The 14,942-nt window shown below is 39.7% G+C and overlaps 1 protein-coding gene across 1 annotated transcript in view; it reads left to right on the plus strand.

The window, feature by feature from the left end:
• The window catches only part of SBF2 (SET binding factor 2), a 505,755-nt gene that overhangs the window by 420,077 nt on the left and 70,736 nt on the right, over positions 1-14,942 (plus strand). The window contains exons 18-22 of the mRNA XM_052653316.1: positions 7,619-7,789; positions 10,547-10,809; positions 12,018-12,190; positions 13,020-13,093; positions 14,560-14,755. Of these exons, the coding sequence (XP_052509276.1) occupies positions 7,619-7,789; positions 10,547-10,809; positions 12,018-12,190; positions 13,020-13,093; positions 14,560-14,755 (877 nt within the window). The remainder of the gene's footprint in view (positions 1-7,618; positions 7,790-10,546; positions 10,810-12,017; positions 12,191-13,019; positions 13,094-14,559; positions 14,756-14,942) is intronic.

Below are 14,942 nucleotides of genomic sequence, written 5' to 3' on the forward strand. Positions count from 1 at the left end.
TCCACACAGTAAGTTATGCAAGGAATAAGAAATTAAATTCTCTAGCTAAACTACCTGAGTTTGAATCCCAGCTCTGGCTCCAATATTTCCTGGCAATATTCTCTTGAACAAATTACTTAACTTCTCGGTGCCTCAGTTTCTTCCCTTTTAAAACAAGGGTAATAATAGTATTTATCTCAGTGGATTGTGGGGCTTCCCTGGTGGCTCAGCAGTAAAGAATCCACCTGCAATGCAGGAGACACAGGAGATGCAGGTTCAATCCCTGGGTGGGAAAGATAGCACGCACACACAGTAGATTATAAAATTGCTGTAAGGACTAAGTAATTTCATAAATATACATAGTGAGAAACCACCAGTACAAGTTAGTTATAATAATTATTTGTTACCTTAATAAGCCTAGCAACATAATTTGTAAAAAGCCAAGTGGCAGAATAAGGCACAATATGATACTGTTTATATAAAGTTTCAAAACCTACAAAAAAGGAGCAGGAATTTGCATCCTGTTTTGTGTTTTTAGGAATACTAAACCCAGGCAAAGGACTTGACAACACCGTATTTGATTTCTACTAAATTTCGGACAACAAAGGAAAGAAATTGATTCATCTTCTCTTTCAGTATGTCAGTATTTGTTAAGCATCTTAATACAGAGAATCATTAAAAGGATACATGGTTTATGGACTTCAACCCTGTCATTCCAATACTGACAATGGCACATCAAATGAATACTGGGCAATGCTGCGAATGAATATATTTCTTGTGTAGAAATTGTGTGTTTGGATCTTCTAAGGAGTCCAGGAGAGGTTTAGATGATTATGCATTTAAAGTTACTTGCACTGCTCAGTATCAAGGAAAAACTATAGTAGATTCTCACATTACATCCTTTTAATTATTTTATTACTCACCTTTCTGTAAACCCCACTGACAAATGAACGCAGTATCCCAAATACTTATTTCTTGTAGGCCGCTGTCTGTCCCTTCTGAGTTGTATATATATAAAGAGCCAGATATTTTGTCCCAATTAATTATATAGTATAATTAAATATTACATAAATCAATGAAATATAAACTGTATATTTTGAAAAAGATTAGTAAGGAATAAGATGAAACCTGCAATGTAATCCTGTATATTCTTTATGGATACAAACAGGTATAAAAACATAAATGGGAATGAAAAATAATTCAGGATCATTGTTTCCTTTCAGATAGAGAAATGGGATGAAGAGTTTCAATCAAATCTATAATTTGTATGTCTCTTGTTAAAAAGATAATGCACAAAAATAATGTGTTAAGATGTGGCTAAGAGTTGATAAATACAGGTTTCAGATACACATTTTTCCCATTTCTGTCTTCCTTTTAAAGTCTGTCAAGACTAAGCATTTCCAAAGTTCATCAGAATACATTCAGAAGTGACTTAATGTGTGGGCTTCATTAAGCCAGTGTAGAATCATAAAAGGACTGACTGGCACCAGCCCTGAATTGCGCACTGAGGTACTCTCGTATGCCAGTGTCCAGAATTGGATAAGAAATACCCAACAATTTAAACAGTGACTCTTTGTATTCTAATTATTATTTAAGAATATTAATATTTATGGACTCAATCTGCCTAGGCACTTTTTCTCCTGGAATCTGGTTTCCCTCTGAGCTTGGGCCTGAAGGGCAAACATATCTAGCCAGCCAGGCCCTAGACTGGCCTCTCATACTGGTATCTTAACCTTCCCTTGACCAACTGTCTGAGAGGATTTGTATCCATCTATTTGGATTTGAATCTAGCCTGCTGGTTGGTAAGCCCCATGAAGTTTATTCTCCATATCCTGTCCCATGCTGGGTTTCCTTTGAATGCTCTGTGAAAAAATGAATGGCATTGCTTAATCTGGTACCTTCAGAGCTGTTTTTTTTCCTAGATAAGGAAGGAAGTCACCACATTTGTAAACATCTCATGAAATTACATAGCAAAATATCAGTTGTTTCTTTAGGATAAAATCATAAGAATTATGAAATGTAAAGTAAATATTTGAAGAGGAAGAAAGATATCATTTGACAGCAGTATTCCTTACCACCACCATTACCCTCAGACCTTCAGTATGGATTGAGACTCATCTATATGCAAAATAAAAGGTCATGAAGCTGGCATATGGGCCAATTAGAGAAATCATCCTAGGAAAGCCTTTTTTTCAAACCAAAGAAGTGATTAGAATCATGAGATAGTTTTCTCCACAGGTGCTTATTTTCTTGTTTACTAAAACTACCATCACAGGGTATAGTGAATCTGAATCCTTGAGCAGATATTACTGCATCTTTCTCTAGATAATTATAGTTTTGTTTGATGGAGTATCTTAATTTTTGTATTGTACAGAAATGACATGAAATAATGGAAAACCTTGTCTCTATTCCCTTCTCTTCCACACATCTTGCTATGTGACCTTGGGAAAATCCATTTGCTTTATGAGATCTCTCAAATGTACAGTGAGGACGCTCAGTATTCTTCTTCCACCCAACTTTCTAGCCCAGTCCAGCTGTAGAGCTCCATTTTTTTCAATTCCTATTTAAAAAGCCCTCATGGAATTTAGACAGAATAAGGTGCTACTGCCCTCTGCTGGTCCTCAGAACATACCTGCCCATCAGTGCAATGATCTTGCCCATTCAAACATCAAAGGTCTCAGTGCACCTTGCTTTCGCTTGAGAAAACATAGCTGCTGCTGCTGCTGCTAAGTCACTTCAGTCGTGTCCGACTCTGTGCGACCCCATAGACGGCAGCCCACCAGGCTCTCCCGTCCCTGGGATTCTCCAGGCGAGAAAACTGGAGTGGGTTGCCATTTCCTTCTCCAATGCATGAAAGTGAAAAGTGAAAGTGAAGTCGCTCAGTCGTGTCCGACTCTTCGCAACCCCATGGACTGCAGCCCACCAGGCTCCTCCATCCATGGGATTTTCCAGGCAAGAGTACTGGAGTGGGGTGCCATTGCCTTCTCCGGAAGGCATAGCAGGAAACCACAAAGAAAAGAAGCAAATTTCATGTTTAGAAAAATTATGTTTTAAGTATTTGGGAATTAATAATTTCTTTTACATTTATCAGATGCCAGCACCATTTGTGACTGACTTGCTACCAAAAAGTGCGTATCCTATAATCCCTTCACCTTACTGTCATTCTCATCCAGTAAACAAGCAGGGGGTTCTGACACTTTGGGCTACTGTTTCACACCATTTTTATTCCTTGGAACATATGCAGTCCACTTTTGTTGAAAACACTTAGAGAAGTTTTTATGTAGTCACTTTTAGTTTTTGCATAAATAGGAAGATAATAACTGATATGTGCCAAGTAAAGTGAATATGCAGCAACAGTGAGAAAAATGCTAAAAAAAGGCAGGGCTTCAATATACTCTCAAAGTCCTATAGAGCTCTGTCAAGTTGAAATAAGAGATTTATTATAATAACTTTTTTTTGTATTGATGATCCTAAAAGAACTCTATGTAAGAAACTGATAAGGATTTATTGAGAGCTCAGTTTTTCTGAGCTCATCTATGTTTATATAATTACAGAACTCCAAAATGTTAGAATCTGTTGTTACAATGTGTTCATAAGAAATGGTGCTGCCTGACTATACTCATAGGAAAGTCACGCTTGTACCTTGTTTAAATTTTATGCCTTTAAAATCTCTTTCATAATAGGTCTGTGTACTGCCTCTGAGGTCACTGTTATTCCTTAGAGTGGTGGGGGCAAAAAAAAAAATTGAAGTGCAACCTACATCCCAAGTATCCTTAAGTAGAGTGTAGAAGGAGTATGTGACTCAGTGTCTGTCACTTCTGTTTACATATTCACGGAACCACACACATTTTATCCCTGATTTCCCAAGGGTAGAGAGTTCAGTTCAGTTACTCATTTGTGTCCCACTCTGTGACCCCATGAACCGCAGCACGCCAGGCCTCCTTGTCCATCACCAACTCCCGGAGTTCACTCAAACTCAAGTCCATCGAGTCGATGATGCCATCCAGCCATCTCATCCTCTGTCATCCCCTTCTTCTCCTGCCCCCAATCCCTCCCAGCATCAGGGTCTTTTCTAAGGAGTCAACTCTTCGCATGAGATAGCCAAAGTATTGGGAGTTTCAGCTTCAGCATCAGTCCTTCCAATGAACACCCAGGACTGGTCTCCTTTAGGATGGACTGGTTGGATCTCCCTGCAGTCCAAGGGACTCTCAAGAGTCTTCTCCAACTCCACAGTTCAAAAGCATCAATTCTTCAGTGCTCAGCTCTTCACAGTCCAACTCTCACATCCATACATGACCACTGGAAAAACCATAGCCTTGACTAGATGGACCTTTGTGGACAAAGTAATGTCTCTGCTTTTGAATATGCTATCTAGGTTGGTTATAACTTTCCTTCCAAGGAGTAAGCGTCTTTTAATTTCATGGCTGCAATCACCATCTGCAGTGATTTTGAAGCCCCCCAAAGTAAAGTCTGACACTGTTTCCACTGTTCCCCATCTGTTTCCCATGAAGTGATGGGACCAGATGCCATGATCTTCGTTTTCTGAATGTTGAGCTTTAAGCCAACTTTTTCAGTCTCCTTTTTCACTTTCATCAAGAGACTCTTTAGTTCCTCTTCACTTTTTGCCATAAGGGTGGTGTCATCTGCGTATCTGAGGTTATTGATATTTCTCCCGGCAATCTTGATTCCAGCCTGTGCTTCTTCCAGCCCAGCATTTCTCATGATGTAATCTGCATAGAAATTAAATAAGCAGGGTGACAATATACAGCCTCGACGTGCTCCTTTTCCTATTTGGAACCAGTCTGTTGTTCCATGTCCAGTTCTAACTGTTGCTTGCTGACCTGCATACAGGTTTCTCAAGAGGCAGGTCAGGTGGTGTGGTATTCCCATCTCTTTCAGAAGTTTCCACAGTTTATTGTGACCCACACAGTCAAAGGCTTTGGGCATAGTCAGTAAAGCAGAAATAGATGTTTTTCTGGAACTCTCTTGCTTTTTCGATGATCCAGTGGATGTTGGCAATTTGATCTCTGGTTCCTCTGCCTTTTCTAAAACCAGCTTGAACATCTGGAAGTTCACGGTTCATGTATTGCTGAAGCCTGGCTTGGAGAATTTTGAGCATTACTTTACTAGCGTGTGAGATGAGTGCAATTGTGTGGTAGTTTGCTCATTCTTTGGTGTTGCCTTTCTTTGGGATTGGAATGAAAACTGACCTTTTCCAGTCATTGTTGCCACTGCTGAGTTTTCCAAATTTGGTGGCATATTGAGTGCAGCACTTTCACAGCATCATCTTTCAGGATTTGAAACAGCTCAACTAGAATTCCATCAGCTTTGTTCATAGTGATGCTTTCTAAGGCCCACTTGACTTCACATTCCAGGATATCTGGCTCTAGGTGAGTGATCACACCATCGTGATTATCTGGGTAGTGAAGATCTTTGTCGTACAGGTACCTGTGTTTTAAATGAGCAGTCCTCATGCAGCTTCCCCTTAAGGATTTCCTGACCCTCGTGTCATGGTCAGTTCTAGCTTGTGGCTGCCTGTAAGAGTTAATAGATGATCATCCCAACAACAGTACATAGGCCTACCTTGAAAGGGACTTACGCATGAGATTCAGAGGTACACAGACTCTAATAGGCAAAAATCACAGCCACCCCACTTCCAATTATTTAAGTACTACAGTACATTTCATGGTATGCATGGTATCTATTCCAGTTGACGATTTAGTCTGCTCTAGACCAAGAAGGAAGTTTGTATGTATTGAGCATAATTTTTTACCAGATACCTTATACATTTGTTATGCGTCCCTAAGAAAAGAATGAACTCTTTGCTACATAACTGTTATGTATGCAACTTTAATAGTGATCTTCAGTGTTCAATATTTCAGCAGAAAAGAATCCACTTATTAATTGCTTCAAAAGAAAACTTACATTATCAGAAGCTTTAGTTTTACTGATAGAAAAAAATTAATTCAATTCTAAAGAATAAAATGGACTGAAAAGTTATCTAATGAGACCATTACCGAGTATTCGCTGAGAAATAATGGGTTTAAATTTTTTTGAGACATTTTTAACGTTGAGAAATGAAAGCCACAGCTGTGGAAAGGTGAGTCAGGTCATAGCAGAAGTTTCAAGGCAGACTATTACTCTGGGAAATAAAATCCTAAAATAAAAGATTAAAGTAACAGAGAGTTGTACTAACTGTTATTCAATTTATATATAATTTGCTCTATGTTTCTTTTCAAGATAATTTGCTATAATAAAAAGGGCAGGGGATTTGGAAACAAACTTTGGGCTTGAAACCTAGTTCCACCGCTTATGTAATTGCTATATGGCCTTGGGCAATCACTCAGTTAAACTTTTTGAACTTCTGTGTCCTGTTCTTTAATTTGGCAATAACAACATGCATCTTACAAGATTTTCAGTATTAAATGAGATGTATATTTATGAAGTGCTGCAAGTGACTGCAGAGTTAGTTTTCTTTCCCTCTGTTGTTTTTTTCTTTACCATTCTTTTTTTAATTAATAGTTTATTAATAGCTTCTTTATTAGTTTAACTGGCAGATATAATCAAAGGACTCAGAAGAAAAGTGACATTATATTACTAACCATTTGCCAGGTTGAATCTAACCCAGGGAGCTTTGCATATTTTTTTACATTCCATATTTGGTTAATTTGACACAAATTAGAACTCCCAATTCTAGAAAGGCTCAACTGTATTCAAATTAAGCAGGAAAATATCTAATTGCTATTGCCTAAGAATTCACAAGCACTGTGCTCTCAAGTGGGGGAATAAGCAGTATTGAAGAGAGTTGTTTAGTCGCTAAGTCAGGTCCAGCTCTTTCGTGACCACATGGACTACAGCCCACCAGGCTCCTCTGTCCGTGGGGTTTTCCAAGCAAGAATACTGGAGTGGGTTGCCATTTCCTTCTCCATCCCTCTGTTGTTAATCACAGAGTCAGGTTTACTCTTACTTAGAAGCCCAGCAGGAAGTCCTGGAAAGGAAGGTTTGGTTTTAGATGACCTTTCCACTCCCAGACTTGGTTACCAGAAAATACCCTGGCAGCCCTGGACAGTCTGCTGGCGAGTGTGTGAGCCAGGCAGCAGCCTTGGTAAGGAGGTAAAGGGCTAGAATGAGCAGGCGGGAAATTCACGATACGCCCTCATTCTGTGTGTAAGGCCAAGCTGTAGGCTCACTCGCATTTCAGTTAGTGCCCTCCTAACCCCACCAAAATGTACTCTAATACCAAGTAGAAAAAATTCTGAACTGTCTGGAATTTTAGATTTAGGTTGTGATGGATTTTATTATATGTCCTAATTGTAATAACTACCCAACTCTACATTTCCTGCTGTATGCACAGTACAGTGTTTAGGTACTTTTCATATATTCTCTTATTCATATACTTTTGATTTTAAAATGTCCCTTTTAAGAGATAAAATAACAGAGACCTTTAAAGGATTTGATAGCAAGCCCAAAGTTGCCAGTTAAAAATGTGTACGTTGCTGATTGCTAAGCTTGTATTGCCATAAGATATATTTAGATAAATCCTTTGATCACATTCATGATTAATCTGTGGCCTCTGTAACCTTCTGAACTGTCCTGACCCTGTCAGCTCCATGGTGATATATATTATGTGTTCTCACAGAAACTGGCCCCTGGAGTCAGCCAGTTTGCTTACACCTGTGTACAGGACCACCCCATTTGGACGAATCAGCAGTTTTGGGAGACAACCTTTTATAATGCGGTGCAGGAACAGGTTCGCTCGCTGTATCTCTCAGCCAAGGAGGACAATCATACCCTGCATCTGAAGCAAAAGGTAAGATAAAGAAATGTATTTGTGTGGGGCTAGGGTCCTGGCTTGGAGAAGGCGATGGCACCCGACTCCAGTACTCTTGCCTGGCAAATGCCATGGATGGAGGAGCCTGGTAGGCTGCAGTCCATGGGGTCGCGAAGAGTCGGACATGACTGAGCGACTTCCATTTCTCTTTTCACATTCATGCATTGGAGAAGGAAATGGCAACCCACTCCAGTGTTCTTGCCTGGAGAATCCCAGGGACAGGAGAGCCTGGTGGGCTGCCATCTATGGGGTCACACAGAGTTGGACACGACTGAAGAGACTTAGCAGCAGCAGCAGCAGGGTCCTGGCTTCAAGGGAAGTTCAGTCAGGTATTATCTAGCCACTTCCTACCAGTGTATTTGGGGTTTACTTTAGGAAGCCCCCTGGTAAGCATCTTTCTTCTATTGAACCCTGATATTTTTTTTCCCATAATAACTTCTTACTACAGTTCTGTAGCACTATAATTGTTGTATTATATTTTCATAAGAATTCCCTGGAAACATTTATAGGAAGTTGAAACGAGTCAACCTAAAATACCTAGGCAGATGTCTCTGTGCAATTAACTTCTTGAAGAAATGTCAAATTAAAGTTGCATGCTATGTCACTTCAGTCACGTCCGACCCTTTGCGACCCTGTGGACTATAGCCCACCAGCCTCCTCTGTCCAGGGGATTCTCTAGGCAAGAATACTGGAGTGGGTTGCCATGCCCTCCTCCAGGGGATCTTCCCAACCCAGAGGTCAAACCTGCGTCTCTTATGTCTCCTGCATTGGCAGACGGGTTCTTTACCACTAGTGCTGCCTGGGAAGCCCAAATTAAAGTTACTTCAAATTTTGAAATGTCATACACTAGCTGTCTGATCTTAGGCAATTCACTTTAGTTTTCTGTGTCTTATTTCTTCATTAGTAAAATGAGCAGACATGATTATTGTAAGCTTTTAATGTCTAATACAAGTATAGGGCATTGAAGAGTTCCTGGCACATACTAAATCATAAAAGTTAGAAATTACTGTCCTTATTAACTGAACTTAGAGCAGTATGAAGGGCTGATTACTAGTGTTGATTCACTTTAAGAGTAATTTTTTGGAGTAATTTGTTGGGTGCTTTTTAGTTTGTTTTTTTTTTTTTTGATTAATTTTTCCACATGCTGGGCTAATATATCGCTGCTGATCCTTTCCTCCATTTTGAATTTTCCTTATACTCTGTGAGATAAATGAACCTAGATAGTTAACTGAAACTGCCTGATATTCATACATTTCTATGCCTCAAGTAATTTTATTCATATTATTGGTCTACTCATGAATATGATAAGAACAGAAACTTTTAATAACAAATGGCACTATCTGACATCTATCAGATATTCCAAATTATTACTGTACAATTAGTTTTAATTATTTTCTTAATTTAAAACTCAGATTTTTCTTTAAAAACACCAGATGCACTTGGGTAAAGGGGTAACTTGGGCCACATCCAAAGAGTGTTAGCTTGAGGTCATGTTCTAGAGATGATGGGCCTGGGACCCAGGTGGCACTAGTGATGAAGAAGCTGCCTGCCAGTACAGGGGATGTAAGAGACACAGGTTCAATCCCTGGGTCAGGAAGATACCCTGGAGAAGGAAATGGCAACCCACTCCAGTATCCTTGCCTGGGAAATCTCATGGACAGAGGAGCCTGCTGGGCTACAGTTCACGGGGTTGCAAAGTGTCTGACGTGACTGGTGACTTAGCACAACATTGGTATATCTCCAAAACATTCATAAAGCAAATACCTGTCATTGCTTCTGTGTCCTCTATTCTGTAAAAGTGTCTCAGAGCCCCAGGTTAGATATGAGTAAGACTATAGATATACTGGAGAAGGCAATGGCACCCCACTCCAGCACTCTTGCCTGGAAAATCCCGTGGATGGAGGAGCCTGGTGGGCCACAGTCCATGGGGTCACTAAGAGTCAGACAAGACTGAGTGACTTCCCTTTCACTTTTTACTTTGATGCATTGGAGAAGGAAATGGCAACCCACTCCAGTGTTCTTGCCTGGAGAATCCCAGGGACATGGGAGCCTGGTGGGCTGCCGCCTGTGGGGTCGCACAGAGTCGGACACGACTGAAGCAGCTTAGCAGTAGCAGCAGCATAGATATACCAGCTCTTCATAAGCTATAAAGTACTATGCGGGTGTGGGTTACTGCTGTTGTTTAACTCTTCAGCCTAGAGGAACCCCTCTTAAAAATCCCATGGACACCTGTATACCCATTTAATGATGATGTTTGCCTCCCACATTTACAAGGAAATCTAGCTCTACTTTTTTGTGACTTAGGTCACTCTGTCTTTTTCAACCAGAGAGCAGAAGAAAAGAAACATAGCAGAGTATTAGAAAATGCTACTGGCGCATTTGACCAGAGCATTTACAGGTATTTCAGGTCAATAGTTTGTTGTAACTGGCGACTTGAAGGCTATAGAGCCAGAGATAAGTATCAATAAATGCAATGAAATGTTAGCAGTGAGAAGTATGTACCTCAGTGCTTTGCTGCTGTCTCCTTGGATTTGTCACATGGTTCCATTCAAGGCCTGTTGGAGCTCAGAAAAAAAGGAAGACTAAGTTTCGTGTTCTTGTTATATTTTTTAAGATATTTCCACTTTTACTGACATAGGTATTTAATAGATGAATTATTAAAACATCTTCCATGTTTTTTGAAGCTCATGTGAAGTGATAGATTTTTATTTTGTTTTGGTTTGGTTTGGTTTTTAGGATAAACTTCCTGATGACCAGTATCAGGAGAAGACAGCAATGGACCTGGCAGCTGAGCAGCTACGCCTTTGGCCTACTCTGAGCAAATCAACTCAGCAGGAGCTGGTGCAGCGTGAGGAAAGCACTGTCTTTAGTCAAGCCATTCACTTTGCAAACCTCATGGTCAATCTGCTGGTTCCGCTGGATTCAAGTAAAAACAAGCTCCTAAGAGCGTCAGCCCCAGGAGATTGGGAGAGTGGGAGCAACAGCATTGTCACAAACAGGTACTGAAATGTGGACACACAGAGACACTCCTATCCTTCTTGATTTAGCACAGAATATAAAGTATTTGGGGTAAATAGTGCTATACATATTTCAAAAATTAACCGTTTTCCTCACCTTCAGACTTACTCAGCTTTTCTCTATTAAAAGACTGACTACATCCAACTGTTCTTAATTACCTCCTATACCCTCTTCTCTTTTATGACCTCTGACTTTTTAAATGTCTCACCCGTTACTGATTTAGCCCTCTCAGTTACTTTCTTCCACAGCAACTTACAGAAAGCACTGTGGAAAAGTACTAATGGACTCTGATTAAAGTGATTATTTGTTTCTTGGCCCTCCTTTTCCTCATCTGACCCAATGCCCTTGCCTATAATCATGTCCTCAACCATTCCTTGTTCTAACACTTTTCCTAGTGGCTCAGATGATAAAGAAACCGCCTACAGTGCAGGAGACCCAGGTTTGATCCCTGGGTCACAAAGATCTCCTGGAGAAGGAAATGGCTTCCCCCTCCAGTATCCTTGCATGGGAAATCCCACGGACAGAGGAGTTTGACAGGCTTCAATTCATGGGGTCACAAAGAGTCGGACACGACTGAGCAACTAACACTATTTCAACCCTAAATACTTCCTGTACCACTGAAAATAAAACCCATAGACCATAATGCCTAACAGGATCTGGCCCCTGGCTGCTGCTCAAGACTTTATTTCCTACACTCCTCTATCAACAAAACTGGTCTCCCTGTTCAACATTCAAAGCATGATACTGCCTCAGGGCCTCTGTACTTGTTATTCCCAAAATCTGGGATACTCTCCCGGAAATAGTCACAAGAATCCCTTCATCTAGTGTTCTGCTCTGATGTCACCTACCCAGAGAGACCTTGCTAACTTGCTGTCTTAAGTAGGACATCCATCATTTTCTTATACCTTTTTTTCTTTCATGACATTTTCTACAATCTGATTTACACAGTGACTGACTAAGGCACCTAAGTTGGGTCCAAAGGACAATGCCTGATGGTAGCTTCCGAGTGTAGGCGAAACATCGCGTTTCGCCGCTATCACGTATAGAGGAGCCATGGAGTTAAGTGAGGTTTCTACTTGAGTACACATCCTTTTAAGCAAGTTTAAACTGCTGTGGAAAGTCACCGTGATATACTAGTCATTTGTTAAATTTGAGTACTGAGCATGATTTCTTCCCTTGACTTTCTTAGTATTGCAGGAAGTGTAGCTGAGAGCTATGATACAGAAAGTGGGTTTGAAGATTCAGAGAATAATGACATTGCCAATTCTGTTGTGCGTTTCATTACCCGATTTATTGACAAAGTTTGTACGGAGAGTGGAGTTACTCAGGATCATATCAAGAGCCTGCATTGCATGATACCAGGTAATCACTTTGCAGACATCAGAGAACCAGAATATTAGAAATAATTGAATAAGGATTATTCTTATGGGTCATTTTCCAGCATAGCACTTGGCTTCCAGGTAGCTTAGTCGTGCTATTTATTTTTGTCTCAATTTGTTTTTTAAATAGTTTTAAATTGTATAAAATAAACATCATAAAATTTGCCATTTTAAACTTTCTTAAATGTAAAATTCAGTGTCATAAATTATATTCACAATGCTGTACAACTACTACCGATTGTCTATTACCAAAGCTTTTCCATCACCCCATACAGACACTCTGTACCCGTTAAGCAGTGGCTTTCCATTCTCTACTCTGGCCTTTGGTTGCCTCTTAATTCCTTTTATCTCTATGAATTTGCCTATTATAGATAATGCATATAAGTAAAATCATATAATACTTGTCTTTTTGTGTCTGACTTATTTCCTTTAGCATAATGTTTTCAAGGTTTATCCATGTTGTAGCAGGTATTGTGACTTCATTCCTTTTATGACTGAATAATACTCTATTATATGGATATAGCATATTTTCTTTATCCATTCATCTGTTGATGGACACTTAAACTGTCGTGACTTTCTGGCTCTTGTAAATAGTACTACTATGAATATTCATACGCAAGTGTCTGAGTTTAATTTTTAGTCTTTGGGGTATATACCTAGGAGTGGAATTGCTGGGTCATATGATAATTCTGTGTTTAGCTTTTTGAAGAACCACCAAACTCTGATTAGTTTTCAGTTCTAAAATATCCAGAATTTGTTTTAATGCTGCTTGTTTGGTGCTCTTTTGCTTTGAATTCTCTGGCTCACCCCAGGAATTGTAGCTATGCACATTGAAGCCCTAGAAGCAGTGCACCGAGAGAGCAGAAGACTTCCGCCTATACAGAAGGTAATCACCCGGGACTGCACGCTGTGAGGGCTTGGGAAAACCTCCAGAAACAGCAGCAGTGGATTGTTTTGCCACAGAAAGTACCTTCTAACATTCCACAGAGACCAGCTCCAGTTTTAATGATACATTAAACTTTGAGAGGAGTTTACATGTAGATCCTCATAAAAAGGATGGTGAAGCAGAATAGGAGATCAACAAAGGAGCAATAATAATCTCTTGTTGAGTCTACTGTTATAGGCAGGGCATAAATTGTGAACATTCTAACTTCCAAGCCCAAGCCAAGTTTTTATTTTCTGCCTCCTTCCCCCAAAAAATGACTTAAGGCAATTACCATAAAATCACCAGGTTCCTGAATCTGTATGCATTACAAGCATACATCACAAACATCTGGGAAGTCTATTAAAAATTGAGAGGCCTGAATCTCAGCCCAGCCTCCTGAATTGGAGTACACTGGGACTTGGCCTGAGAATCTGTACTTTAATAAGCATCACAGGTGATTATTTTGCAGTTAGTTTGGCACCAGTCTGTGGAACTAGGGTTTAGGACCCTCTTACCTATGTAACAGAACTATTAAAAATAAATTCAAAGGAGAAATCAAAAGCCAGATGGAAAGGAAAGATGATTCTATCAGAAATCTGAGATGCAGTGATCATTATACTTTGGCTTTACATTTTAGCTCTGAGCTTCCTCGAGCCAACAAAGAGAATTGTCCAGATTTGTGTAGTTTTTATTGCTCAGTGAAAGATTCTAAGTGTATTAGAGCTTCAGGAGAGATGGACTTTTCTTTTTTCTAGCACTAAACTCTTCAAGGGAGTGTATCATGTGGTTCCTTATTTCCCAAGATATGTAAATGGTCATAACTTGGCCATTTTTTTTGTCTTAATCTTTATTAAAAGCTAAGAAGGGCTCTTTAAAGTCATGCCCATTTTTTAAAATATGTTTTTTCAGTTTGCAAACTAATGATGCTTTTGTATAAAACTGAAACATTAAAGGAGCACACATTGTACAAGATGAAAGTCTCCCATGATTCTCCTCACCCTGACCGCTACCCTTATCTATGACAGTACCAGCTTTAACAGTTTGGTTCATATACTAAAAGGAAATCACAATGTACATACTGGTTGGTAACTCTTTCTACTTAACATTGTATTCTGGCATCTTTCTGTGTTTATGTATCTAGATCTGTGCCATTCTTTTTGACGGTTGCAAAATGTTCCATTGAAGAGGTATCTCAAATAGTTTAGTAATTTCCAGCAATTTTACTGTGAATAAGTAATGCTGCAGAGAGTCTTTTTACATTTGGATGCAGAAGCATCATTTCTGACTCTTCTCAAATCTGTTTACTCATTTTGGCTACGTAGGAAGTCTGGTTCACATTTTTAGATCTGTAACTGACAAGGTAACCTTAGTCTAAGGGTTGGAAATCTCTCTAGAGTTGTGTCTAAAATAACTTTGTCTATTGTTAGCCCAAGATTCTTAGACCTGCCCTACTGCCAGGAGAAGAAATTGTTTGTGAAGGCCTTCGAGTCCTACTGGATCCTGATGGAAGAGAAGAAGCCACTGGAGGCCTTCTTGGAGGCCCTCAGCTTCTGCCAGCAGAAGGAGCCTTGTTCCTTACCACATACAGAATTCTGTTCAGAGGGACTCCCCATGATCAACTAGGTAAGGCTCATATTATGTCATCAGAACAGGGATATCTATGTGAGGTTTTGCTTCCATCTATGTGCAGTGATTTGCAGGTCAGTTCAAAATCAAAGTAAGCGTTTTGCCACACATGTATTTTTTTTAGAATACTGTCTGTTAAACCTAATGATAATTTGGATTCTTGTTTAAAGAACCAAAGATATCT

Source organism: Budorcas taxicolor, chromosome 15, assembly GCF_023091745.1.
Source record: "Budorcas taxicolor isolate Tak-1 chromosome 15, Takin1.1, whole genome shotgun sequence".
Taxonomy (NCBI): domain Eukaryota; kingdom Metazoa; phylum Chordata; class Mammalia; order Artiodactyla; family Bovidae; genus Budorcas; species Budorcas taxicolor.